This window comes from Mercurialis annua, linkage group LG6 (assembly GCF_937616625.2).
Source record: "Mercurialis annua linkage group LG6, ddMerAnnu1.2, whole genome shotgun sequence".
In the NCBI taxonomy this organism is placed as follows: domain Eukaryota; kingdom Viridiplantae; phylum Streptophyta; class Magnoliopsida; order Malpighiales; family Euphorbiaceae; genus Mercurialis; species Mercurialis annua.
In genome coordinates, this window is record NC_065575.1 from 7,729,440 (window position 1) to 7,743,304 (window position 13,865).

Sequence of the window (13,865 nt, forward strand, 5' to 3'; positions counted from 1 at the left end):
GGTTTTGGATTTTTTGAAAAGAAGGGTTTTTTGTTTTAAAAATAACATTAAGCGCTATTTATAATATATGTTAAAATGTAAAATATTGATTTGAATTTTTTTTTCAAGTAAAAAAAGATCAATTTAATGTTTGAGGGTGCAATTGAAAATGAAAGGTGCAGATTTAAGTGTAATCGGCGATTTTACAACGTCAGTGAGCAAACGAAAAAGGCTAAAAGGTGAAAGTTTTTTTCATACCATTCTCCTTAAAATAGAGATTTGGGTGGTGAAATTCTTCAAATTAAAACCATCGGTCCGATCGGATTTCCATTTGGTTTGACAATTTTGGTTCGATTTATTTGGAGCTTAACTAAAAACAATTATTTTGGGTTGAATTATATTAGAACTTAACTAAAATAATATGTTCAAAATCGAATGAAACTAAGGTAACATTGAGTTTATGCTACTATTTGTTAATGGAAATTTATGCAGTAATTCAAAGACTTTTAATTCATATGTTATCATGCTTTGTTGCACAATGTGGAGGACCCCGCAGAGAAGAAAATAGGGCTGACTGACTTGTTGTATATTAATAACTTTGATCAATTTTAACAAGTTCACTACTGTTTATCATTTAGTTTTGTTTTGCTTTTTAATTTATTTTATTTGAATTATTCAAATAATAAACAATTTGCAGGTAAGTTGGTGGTAATTAATTTATCTTATTTAAATGAGATCACGGTTTCAAACCAAAGACGCATATAAACACACGTAATAATGCAACTTTGACGAGATTAACTTGTGAATAAAGCAATACTATTTCCATCTGATTTTAAAAATCTTATTTAATTCTACATGAAGATTAAGAATGTTTTTATTTTGATGTTTTTTTCTATTTTATCCTTTTAAATAGTGATAAATCATACTCCGAGCTTTAAACGCCTGAAAACAAAGAATAAACACAGGTTAATGCCGATGGGGTTCACCAGTTGTCCACTCCGACGTTCAAGTCGGTTTTAGTGTGGGAAAGAAGAGAAAAGAAAAAAAAAAGAAATTGATTAAGTGTAAAAAGAGTGTACATAGAATTTGCACATAAGGTGATTTATATAGGTCTGCCTGTGTAATCTTTTTCTTTTCTCACTCTTTGGTTCTCATTTTCCTGTTAGCCTTATAAGTTGGCTGATTCGGTTACGCCTCGCGTGGTGAGTCAAATGCGTGTTGCGCGGGCAACATTCTTGTGTGTCAAGAGATCTTTTATGGTCCCCTCAAAATTTGTTATGTATACGTGTTAATCGAGTAACGGATACTCGGCCAAGCTTCTGGTATGACGTCAAATTTCTGACATCTCAGATGAGTGGACTAGGGATGCGGATTCGAAACTATCAATTTAGAATAGTACAGATTGATTTTACCACTTCTTGAGGATTCTTAATACATTTTTATATTTATAAAAAATCGATTTTATTGTTTATTCGATTGTCAATAATAATTTATTTTTGCCAATTTCATTTTTAATGGTACTTTAATTATATAAAATATAATAAATAAACAAGTCATTTTAATTTTTTTAATTTTGATGGATTAAAACTTAAATTGTAGCGGCAAAATGTATATAAAATTTAATTTTTGCGAATTAAGAATCAAAGATAAATATAATATTGAATTATTTATTGTTGAATGGTTTATGGGCTACTAATTTTTAAAAAAATTATAATTTATTATTTGTTTTCTTTAAAAAAAATTATAAATGATTTTTTTTAACAGAGATAGATTAAATAACTAATAAAGCCAAAGTTTACAGTAAGCATGAAGGATATTAAACAAGAAAATAACTCAGGAGTAGTGACGGTGATGTCTTTTTGCTTGCTGAGCCCATTGATGCGCCTCCATGTTGAACTGTCGCGGAATATACCAGAACTGAACTATACTGAAGGTTTGTTGAAGATGTCAGATATCGTCACAAATACCCTGAGCCGATGCTAAAGTACAGCATCGAGAATTGATCATTGTGGATACTTGGAGAGCATCACCTTCAAATATAACGTTGTTCCAGTCATTTGAAATCGCCCAGTTCATCGTTTCACGCAAAGCTAGAAATTCTAAAATACCTGGATCCCAGATGAAACGAAATAATGCAGAAAATCTACCTAATATAACATTATCTGCATTCTTTGCCATCAGACCAACACAACCCTGCTGTTTCTGTGTATCTACAGCTGCATCATAGTTTATCTTTAAGCAGTAAGAAGGAATGACATGAACATTGTAATGTTGTTGTGGTGGAGGCTGACGGCGAAGAACAAGGGATCTCTGTTCCTGTTGAGCTTGGTCGAATTCAGCTCTGTCTCTAATGCTTTGAGATATCACCCATTCCGGAGAATCTTGTGCATTCTGGAAGATACAATTATTTCTAGACTTCCAAATATGCCAGAGAATGAAACAAAAGAGCTCTAATGAAGAAGCAGTAGGATCCAAACTAGTGAGCTGGTTACTGATGTGCTTCCATTGAAGATGAAATTTGGTGGTTAGATCCCAATGTGACCGAAAACTAAGAGGAGATCCAAACCATATTAAATGGATACGAGAGCAGTGAAGCAGCATGTGTTCTAGTGTTTCCACTGCAGCACAGAAAGGACAGGATGGAGAAAGCTGTAGACGCATATGAAGAGCCTCGCCCGTAAATAAACCATTATGCACACAACGCCACACGAAGACTCTAATTTTGTTAGGAATAGATAAACCCCACAGTCTTTGCCAATTGCCTTTGAATATTGAGGAATTTGCGAGTGATATGGCCTGAATCCATTATGTAACGCTATGTAATAGCCAGATTTAACAGGATATGCACCATTTTTAGAGTAATGCCAAATCAGTTTATCAGGACGAGGCCAGTAGAGAAGAGGCATGACAGGATTTGTTGAGCATCTTCTAACTGAAATAAGGATAAGATGAAATCTGTCTTCCAACGCCGAAGATCCATATCTATTAAGTCTTGAACCAAAAGAGGAGTTTGTGATGCAGTAGGTAGAGGTCGTGGGATAAAAGGATATGAACTTGGCAACCAAGGATCTTGGAGACAACAAATTGCGGATCATGTCTGAATATTCCATCTAATTCCCAGCAAAAGCAACTCCCTTCCCCAGCAAAGATTTCCCCAACCCCAAGAAGGCCGACCTCTGCAGTGTCCCTGGAGAATCGAAGACTGATTGAAATATTTGCTTCGGTAAACTTGAAAAAGGAGCGAGTCTGGGCTGTGCATGATTCGCCAGAATTGTTTGGCAAGAAGAGCTTGATTAAAAGCATAAAGATCTTTAAAACCAAGACCGCCCTCCCATTTACAAGTGCGGATTCGTTCCCAAGAGATCCAAGATAGCTTCCTTTCGCTATGCTTTTGACCCCACCAGAATTGTCTGATTATTTGATGAACTCGGTGGCAAAGAGTTTTTGGCAATATGAAGCACATCATAGCATATATTGGTATGGCAGTAGCAATGGACTTGATGAGGATTTCTTTGCCTGCAGATGACAAAAAAATTTCTTTCCAGCCATGTATTCTAGAGGTGATAGACGAAATGATGCCTGAGAATGTTTGGTTTTTAGAGCGAAGAATTTGAAAAGGAAGACCCAAATATTTCTCTTGGGTGGAATTTTGGGGAATGTGGAGCATTTCAGACAATAAGTGACGTTGATAACAGTCCATATTAGCCCTAAAGAAAACAGATGACTTTGTGAAATTGGTAAATTGTCCACTGCGAGTACCATATTGTAAAAGGATATCTTTTATAATATGGATATCATGCAATGTAGCTTTAAAGAAGATGATGGTGTCATCCGCAAAAAGAAGATGTGTAATATAGGGACAACGAAAATTAAGTCTGATGCCAGTAAGATTTTTAGAAGCAACTGCTGAATTGAGAATATGAGTTAATCCCTCAAAGCATAGCACATATAACAATGACGATAAAGGATCCACTTGTATGATGCCTCGAGTAGGAAAAAAATAACCATGACTAAACCCATTAATTCTGATGGAGTGTGAGACAGAGGTAATACATTCCATTATCCATGAGATAAAGAGAGGGTGAAAACCTAGGCTAGAGAGAATAAATTTGATATAAGACCATTCAAGACAATCGTAAGCTTTACTGATATCTAATTTCAAAGCCATAAAATGGGTATTCCCAGTTGTTTTAGTTTTAAGATAATGTAACACTTCATGGGCAAGTAAAATATTATCAGAAATGGATCGCCCTTTAGTGAAAGCATTCTGGTTTTGAGAGACCAGTAAGGGAATGACCTTTTGCAATCTGGATGTGGGAATCTTTGAAATTATTTTGTAATACACAGTGCATAAGCCAATAGGTCGAAAGTCAGTCACTCTTTGTGGTTTTTTATTCTTAGGAATAAGAGCTATAACAGTGTGGTTAAAACTCCTGAGAATATGACCCCCTCTAAAAAAATGTTTAATGGATCGAATCACATCAGGGTTAATGAGAGACCAATAGTGTTGGAAAAAAAGAGAAGTGAAACCATCACTACCCGGAGCCTTAGAAGGATTAATTGAAAAAATGGCATCATGGATATCCCTATCTGTAACAGGCTGACCGAGGGTGGCATTCAATTCAAATGAGACCCTAGAAGGAAACTGGAAAGGTACCTCAGAAGAGTTGTTAGGATTTGAAGTTGTAAATGGAGAACGAAAATGCCTGAGAATGATGGAATTGATTGTTGAAGAATCGGTCTGCCACACTTGATTATCATCATATAACCCAAGGATTGTATTTCGACGACGGCGATGAATGGTGGTAGCATGGAAATACTTTGTATTTTTATCCCCATTTTGGAGCCAGGATTGGCGTGATTTTTGCTGCCAGAAGTTCTCTTCTTGCATACGAGCAGAATATAGTTGTTGTTCCAGCATTTGGATGAGTGGCCATTGAATTTGATCAGGAGGTTGCTGCTTTGCCAATTTAAGGGATGCTGTCAGGGAAGAGATTTGATGTTGTGCATTGCAATGAAATTGTTTATTCCAATTGACAATGGAATGTCTACATAGCTTAAGCTTTTGATATATCTGAAACATGTAAGAGCCAGTAATTTTAGGGGTGAGTAAAAACCGAACCAAACCATTAATCCGATCCAAACCAACCCGAAATTAATTATGGTTTGGTTAAAATGGATTGGTTTGGTTTCAAATTATAAAAAAGTATGGTTTTTGGTTTTGGTTTGGTTTCTACTAGTGGTTAACCGAACCGACCGAAAAACCGAAGTTTAGAATAATATTATTTTTATTAATATTTATATATGTATAAATAAATATAAAAATTATTTATTGAAATATTTACATATAAATATAATATGTGTGTGTAGATACATATATGAAAATAAAACATATAAACTAATACACACATATAAGTAAAAATTATTACGTATAATTTTAATTATTACGTATAATTATATATAATTTTTATCTAAATCTATATTAACCAAACCGAGCCAAACCGAACCGAAACCGATGATAAAGTTTGGTTAACCGAACCGAAATTTTATATAAATCTTTGGCGTGGTTTGGTTTTTATATTTTCCCTTAAAATATGGTTTGGTTTTGGAGTTTACTAAACCAAACCGAACCGAACCATGCTCACCCCTAAGTAATTTGTTTGTGCCAAATATCTTCTACTAAAGCATGAATCTCCTCATTGTGTGTCCAATTTTTGTCAAAGTGAAAGCAAGCTGGCGGTTTTTTGATCGTGATATCTGTATTGAGGGTGGGAGCGTTGTGATCAGAGCCAATATCATATAAATGAGATACTTGAGCATGTTGGAAATGTTGAATCCAGTCTGAGGTAGCGAATCATCTATCTAACCTTTCCTGAATTAAATCAGGATATGTTATATGGTTGCTCCAAGTAAAATCACTACCAATATAACTTAAATCTTGCATATTCATATGATAGATAAAGTCATGAAATAGTACATGATGGGAATGATTAAAAGGGAGACCTCCTAACTTCTCTGATGGCAGTAGAATATCATTGAAGTCTCCCACAAAAAGACAAGATTGTCTAAGATTAGTTTTAACCTAGCTAAACTATGGAACTGTCCTTCTCTAATTGACTGTTTTGTACTTAGATGACAACAGACTAAATCATAGCAATAATCACTAGCATCAGATACACACATTGCAATGAAAAGGTGTCGTACTGCTGAATATTGAGAAGGACATGAGGGTCCCACAAAACAGTAATACCTCCAGCGTGGCCAACTGGGTCTACTGCAAAATGACATTGGTAATGTAAATTCTTGAGCATCTGGAGAACTTTGCTCACCTTGTTTTTGGTTTCCACAAGAATAATTAAGTCCGGAGAAGTTGACTTACACAAGGTGCGCAATTGTTGTCTTGTCAGGGGGTTCCCCAACCCCTGACAGTTCTAGAATAATATTTTCATGGAGAGCCCGGAGACTTTCCAGGGGAAGCCTCCTCATCCCGTAAAAAGCTGCCAGGATCAAAAGTGTCTTCAGTATTCATCTCCAATATGCGTGGTGCACCAGATTCGTGGTGGAAGAAGGCTGGGAGGTGATATTCCTGGTCACAAGAGAAAAATTCTTTGAAATTCTTAATCGGTTCATCCTCCAACACAGATAACCAGTCAGCTTTCCGTTTTCCATTCATCATTGGAACGTAAAAGTAACATCCCTTGAAGATGAGCCTTTAAATTTGTTTTTTTTATTAGCTGTAAATTTGTTTATCTTTTAAATTTTAGATTCTTCTTCTTCAAATATTCTCAGTGAAAAATGTGTAATTTATTTTTTTATTTTTTTATATTTTCGCTCCATTCTTTAAAATATCCTCTTCTTGTTCTTTGAACTTATGGTTGTTTTCCAATTACTCCAAATAATCTAACATTTAAATAATAGAAGACAGATGAAAAGCAGCACAAAAGTCTCCCGCATTAACATGCAGAGATAAACAAACAAAAAGGCTTCTATCCACAACAACACATAAGAATGTAATTAAATATGAGAGCCTGATTCTTTTATAATTACATTTACTGACCTTTTCAAGGCTGGTCATTGAATTTGATCAGGAGCAGAATATAGTTGTTTTCCAATTACTCCAAATAATCTAACAATAAATTATCATACCTCCCATTAATGACATATTATTTATATTTAATAAGTTCACTTACATTGTGATGACACTATTTATTTTAAAATATTTTATTTTTTTTATAATTTAAATATTTGTCATTTTAGTTTTTTTAATTCTTTTTCTATTTAATTTGTTTTATTAAATTATTAATTTTACACTTGTCAATAATATAATATTTTTTAGCTTTTGTTATTTTTAAATATTACTTAATTAAAAATTCTTTGTTAAATAAAAAATATAAATAATATTTTCAAATATCATTTTTCATTCAGATTGACTTATAATGTTAGTTAGTAATTGCAACTAATAAAATAGAGTAAATAATATTTCATACAACGAGCAATCAATGAGCAATAATAAAGCAATCAACAAGCAATTAACGAGCAACTAACAAGCACCGGGCAACCAAAAAGCAACCAAAAAAAAGGTCTTAAATAACAAATGTTTTTGCCTTTGATATAATAATGACACCTATTACAAATATCTTTGTCTTTGCCTGCAAATTTGAATTCGTCTACTTAAAAACTAATCATAATAAAAAAAACTAAAAAAAATTGAAGATAAAAAAACACAAATAAAAATCAAAATCGTCCTAAAATTAAATTTTCTAATTTAAAAAACTATAAAAATTAATATAACACTTGCTAATATCAAGAGGCTCTTCAGATTCACTTACAAAGAACACCTCTAGTTCAACTGATTTGTATATCACACTTTTATCAAAATAAATTTTATATTAATTTAATAATTATAGAAAGAAAAATCAAGGTCAATAAATTATAGCAAACAACATAAATTAAGGAGTTAGCAAGTCGGATATGATAGATTAGTGCGGTGGCTATCATAGTCGATCTTGAACTTTAATGGTGTTGATGGAAAGAGCACTTCTTCTCATAACAGTATTTTTGTTTAGATTTTGAAAATGTCTGAAAAGAGAAAGAAAAAGACGGGTGTATACATTTATAGAGAAAATTGAAAAAAAATGAAATTTGTACATCTGATATTAAAAGAAAAAAGATGAAGTTACACACACACACACACACACACACACACACACACACACACACACACACACACACACACACACACACACACACACACACACACACACACACACACATATATATATATATATATATATATATATATATATATATATATATATATATATATATATATATATATATATATATATATATAATGGTAATCTAGAAAGAAACTACAAATGAAAATATAAAATGACGTATTTTTACAAAGTGAAATGATGTCGGATCTCGACCGCAGTTCTAATTTTTGTTATAAATGCGTTGTAAAGGTAATTAAACCCTTCAAATTGACAAACCGTGTGGTATTTATATTTCGATGGTAGGCTTGGCTCCTCGGATAACATCGTCAGGTCAAAGAATTTCCGCACTGTTGATGACTTTCTTGTCGGAAGATTTGGTGATTAGAAGAAGATGACCCTTGTAGAGAGTGGTATGCTTCTTGGAAATTTCATATAAAAATTATAACTAAAATATAAATCAAATGATAAAAAAAATTAAAATACCAACTTGATTAATGATTACCAGAGTAAGAAGAAGAACCAGTTTTACTAGGAAAAAAGAAAGAAAAGCTAAGAAGACTAATGAAAGAGAAAAGCGTATTCTTAAAAAGATAAATTGAAATTGTACGTACACTTGCCAATGCAACTTTTAGAAGAGTGTTTTTGAAAAGATTAGAGAAAAAAGGGTATAGGGGTAATTTTCTCTTTTTATTACTCCCTCCGTTTTTTTTAGTTGTCCATTTAGAGAAAATTACTCATACCAAGACAATGCTCATTTTGTCTTAAATTACAAAGAAAAATACTAATATAATCCCACTAGTTAATAAATGCTTTATAAAGTAAAATATAGAGTCATTTATTAGGCATGAGTAAATTTGGAAAATAAAGATTAAAATCATCTTGAATCTCTAAACGGATAACTATTGATGGAAAAACACATTTGCCTAAAGTGACAACTAAAAAAAATGGAGGGAGTATCATTTATTCATTTAAAAATTCAGCCAAATATAAAAAAATAAATGGTCAACGAATACTAAAACTCTTCAATTTTAGGTCAGATAATCCCATAATTATATTTTTAAAACGTATAAAATACATATCGGAGGTAAGGGATACAAAAAAGTAATTAGATATTTCCCTAATTGTTGCGATAATTATTTTAAATCTATTTTTAAAATAAAAATATAAATTATCGGGTTATTTGACCCAAAAATAAAGAGTTTCGGGGTTAGTTGTTCAAAAAAATACAAATTGGGTTAGATGATTTTGTGTCACAAGTTCGAGTGTTTATCTCATGCATTGATTGTGTCATGTCATAATTACAACAAGCCAATGAGGATTTGCGATAGAGAATCTTTCATCTATTGTTTAATGTTTTTATTATGAATTTTTCCATATGATTAACGCACCACTGGTATGTTGCACGAATGACATGGCACAACGGTTGCGTGCAATAATTTTTCTACAAATTCAGGAGGCGCGTTGACCCTTTCTTCAAATATAAAGGTTCAAATTGTATATTTACTTTCAAAAGAAAATGTATATTTAGCATTTTGTAGTAATAATTAATTGAGAGTAGATAAGAAAAATCGATTGAACCGACAAAAGAAAGAGGAAATGGCGAGAGAAATTGAGGTAGTGAGCAACAAACAAGTGATATTCAAGAACTATGTCACTGGTTTTCCCAAGGAATCAGACATGAATGTAACCACTTCTGAAGTTGAATTAACAGTACCAGAAGATTGTAGAAATGGTGTTCTTGTCAAGAATCTGTATTTGTCTTGCGATCCTTATATGCGTAGTCGTATGAGAAATATCCCTTCCGATGATCCTAATTTCTCTCCTTTTCTCACTGGTTCGGTAATCTCGTAATCACTCTCTCTCTCTGCTGTTTTTGTTTAATTCTTTATTTTTTAAAAAATTGTTGTACTACTCTTGATTTTTCATGCTGGGTCGCGTATTGTTTTCCAGAATTTTAATGGGCTGTGTTTTTTTTATTAGAATTATGTTTTTGAGGCTTTAGTGCTTGACTAATTGATCCTAAACTCGTCGGGTCACTGAGTTCATCGCGAATTACAAAAAAGGTACCGAGTTTAATTTCGTAAAAAAGAATACTGAGGTATACCTTTTATTATAACGGGTTCACTATGGTCAGAAAACGCAAAAAATTGCTCAAATGATAAATGCCGGAATTACAAAAAGGGTACAACCCACTGTCCTTTTTCTTTAGCAAAATGTATAACTTAGTACCTTTTTGTAATTCGTGATAAATTCAGGATCCTATTTGTAACAAAATTTAGCTGAACCGTCCGCGGTGATCTTCCATTGTAACAAAAGGTATAATTCAGTAACAGTTTTATAACGGAATTGAATTCAGCACCCTTTCTGTGATTCTCGGTAAACTCATTGATCCAGAAAGTTTACTATCTTCTTTATGCATTATTTTATTGTTTGTTGATGTGCTGTTGGATGGGGAACATTTTTTTTTTGGGAATGTGAAAGGGTTACTATAAAGAATGATTATTTTTTTGTTTATTCTTTATTTAGATACTTTGTCTGTAATTAAATAATTGAGTCAAGTGTATGGATATTTAAGTTTATATTTGTGACAAAATCTGATCAATGATTATAATATGGGTCTTATTTTATTCCTTTTTAGCCAGTAAAATCACTTGGAGTGTGTAAAGTGGTGGATTCTGCACATTCTGAGTTCAAGAAAGGTGACTTGATATGGGGTTTGACCAACTGGGAAGAGTACACTCTTATAAAATCGCCCGAGGGCTTCTTTAAGATACAACATACTGATGTTCCCCTTACGTACTACACTGGAATTCTTGGTAAGTTCTGTGATTCTCTAGGTCTAAGTTTAATAGTTCTGGTGCCAATTTCTACCGAATAGGCGTCCAGATTGTGTTTCGTAACTTATTCTTTGCTTCTAACATGGTTTTTAACATTTGATTTGGCAATGAAGTCAGGCTGTATAATTATGTTTTGTTCTGTTTGTTAGATAGATAATTCACTTGTTAGATTGCATTTGCTGTATTGCTTTCAAAATTTATTAATGTAACTAGAGTAATATGTAAAAGATTTTCTAAGACCAAAGTTGAAGGGCATAAATTGAATGTTTTGAAAGCTATTGGAGAAAGATTGAACCAAATAAACATCATGCGTTTTTTCTTTACTTAGTATGTATTAATCTGTTGATTTTGACTTGGTTATTTATCATGCTAATTAAACTGAAATGGCCCACATTGAACTCTATAGATCTTGTTGCTTCTATAATTTTTGCTATAACACTTCCTCTTTTGAGCTTATGGAATCACAGTCAACACAAGTCTTCATTTTCCTTCTCTTACTGCAATTTTAAAGCTTTAGCTAATTTACCGAATGTCTGCTTCTTTTCTTGTCAACGTAGTCTTATGCAGCAGTTGTTTGACAAAACTTGAGTGCTAGCTTTCTTGCTACCCTAGACAGTGCTTAGGATTTCCTTTTTCTATTATAGTTCCCTAGTTGTGCTAAATAAAAAATAAAATAACCATGCAACGTTTTTTACATTAAAGTGGATTATTAAGTAATTAGTGTGTTTGAGGCTTGAGAGTCCTGCGCAACAACTATTATCACCCTAACAGAATTTAGTGATTCCTTCTGATTTTCTTATTGTTGGGGTTTCATGATTTCATTTTTCAGGTATGCCTGGTATGACTGCTTATTTTGGTTTTTACGACATCTGTAGTCCCAAGAAAGGAGAACGTGTGTACATTTCAGCTGCATCTGGTGCAGTTGGTCAGCTTGTTGGGCAGTTTGCAAAGTTGTCTGGCTGTTATGTTGTTGGAAGTGCTGGAAGTAAAGAGAAGGTGTGCCACTTCTTGCCAAACCCTCCTTTTAATTATTTATGTGATTATGTCTATTATCTTATCAGGATAAAGAAAATCATTATGAAATTTATATCTCTGATTTCACTTTCATGATTTGTATGCCTCTGTTTTCTGTTAAACCATCACTTGGTAGACTAAATTCTCACATCCAGTGAAATGTTATCAAATATTGTCCAATACTCAAAACATTATTCATAAAACTTGAAGATGGTACCTTCTCGAAGACATGGTCATGTTTGCACTTTTCATGCTTTTCATGTTTTTTGTCCTTAAAATGGGTGGTGCTGATTTGATGCATCTATTTTGCATTTGACGGACTTATGTTGTTTTATTTGGTACCTCATGTCTCAGGTTGAACTGTTGAAAAACAAGTTTGGTTTTGATGAAGCTTTCAACTACAAAGAGGAGCCTGACTTTGACTCAGCCTTGAAAAGGTCAGTAAATGTAATTATAAAAGAATCAGGCTCTCATATTTAATTACATCCTTATGTGTTGTTGTGGATAGAAGCCTTTTTGTTTGTTTATCTCTGCATGTTAATGCTGGAGACTTTTGTGCTGCTTTTCATCTGTCTTCTATTATTCAAATGTTTTAAAAAGACTCACTCGCCGTTCACCGGTGTTCAATGGTTTGTGCTCCTTAGAAATACAATAGAAATAAATAATTAGCGAGATGATGTTCAATAGGTGTGTTTTGTATATCATGCAGATTCTTTAAATTTTATTTTGACAAATTAGAGGGATACGTCCTTTTCTGATTGTAGTTCTCATTTCCAAAACCATATGAACGCAATATTCATCAAAAGAAAAACAAAAAAGAGAAACTCCATGACTCTGATTTTAAATGATCAATCACATGATCTGTGGCTGCATATAGTCATTACTGAATTTTGTGGCTGCATATAGTCATTACTGAATTTAGGATATTTTTTAGGAAAATGGAAGCAAATTTTGAGGTAGCAATTTAAAATTATTACACTTTCAAGGCTTAATACTGGTAAGATCAGTATAGTTTTTATTTTGCACAACTAATTCACCAATTATCTTACCGTTTCAATTATATCTATAAAATTGGAGAGACTCTCATATTCTAAGTAGTATTTAACGCAGTAATGCCCAATGGTAATTTTCCACACCCAGGTACTTCCCAGAAGGCATTGACATATACTTTGAAAATGTTGGAGGCAAAATGCTTGATGCAGTTCTTCTAAACATGAGAGTCAATGGTCGCATTGCTGCTTGCGGGATGATTTCCCAGTACAATCTTGAGAACCCGGAAGGAGTGCATAATTTAATGACTATAGTTTACAAGCGGATCCTTATCAAAGGATTTGTTGTCGTGGATTACTTTAACCAATACTCCAAATTCCTGGACTTCATGTTGCCCAAGATCAAAGAAGGGACGATAACTTATGTGGAAGACATAGCCGAAGGCTTGGAGAACGCTCCTGCTGCTCTGGTAGGCCTTTTCAGTGGCCGCAATGTTGGGAAACAAGTAGTGGCAGTTGCTCACGAGTGAGTGATATAGTCCTCCCTTTGTCACTGCTTTCAGTGTTGTACTTCTATTCTGCTCTGTCCTATGCTACTCACAGCTTAGGAGTATGTTCTTGTAGAATTACAGTATGAAATACATAACCATAAACAGTGATGTAATATTATTTTTTTATGTGTTTGTGTGACTTCTGATTTAGAATGATGTTCTTGTGATACAGCGGCGGAATCAGAAAATGAGGAGTGGGTGAGAGTAGCAAAAGGGCTGTTAATTGGAGAATTAGGTAAAGTGAGATGATTAAAGAGAAAAATTAAGTCGACAGGA

General features: G+C 33.2%; 2 protein-coding genes across 2 annotated transcripts; one reads left to right on the forward strand and one right to left on the reverse strand.

Moving 5' to 3' along the window:
- Positions 1–1,926: 1,926 nt before the first annotated feature.
- Positions 1,927–3,074, reverse strand: LOC126687507 (uncharacterized). The gene is made up of 2 exons (XM_050382066.1): positions 2,817–3,074; positions 1,927–2,775 (listed from the first exon to the last, which is right to left on the reverse strand). The coding sequence occupies exons 1-2, from the start codon at positions 3,072–3,074 to the stop codon at positions 1,927–1,929; spliced, it is 1,107 nt and encodes a 368-aa protein (XP_050238023.1).
- A 6,639-nt stretch (positions 3,075–9,713) lies between these two features.
- Positions 9,714–13,854, forward strand: LOC126687384 (NADP-dependent alkenal double bond reductase P2-like). Its single transcript, XM_050381936.2, has 6 exons — positions 9,714–10,037; positions 10,837–11,014; positions 11,865–12,031; positions 12,404–12,486; positions 13,190–13,564; positions 13,762–13,854. Exons 1-6 carry the CDS (start codon positions 9,795–9,797, stop codon positions 13,778–13,780), a joined length of 1,065 nt encoding a protein of 354 aa, XP_050237893.1. The 5' UTR covers positions 9,714–9,794; the 3' UTR covers positions 13,781–13,854.
- Positions 13,855–13,865: the final 11 nt, after the last annotated feature.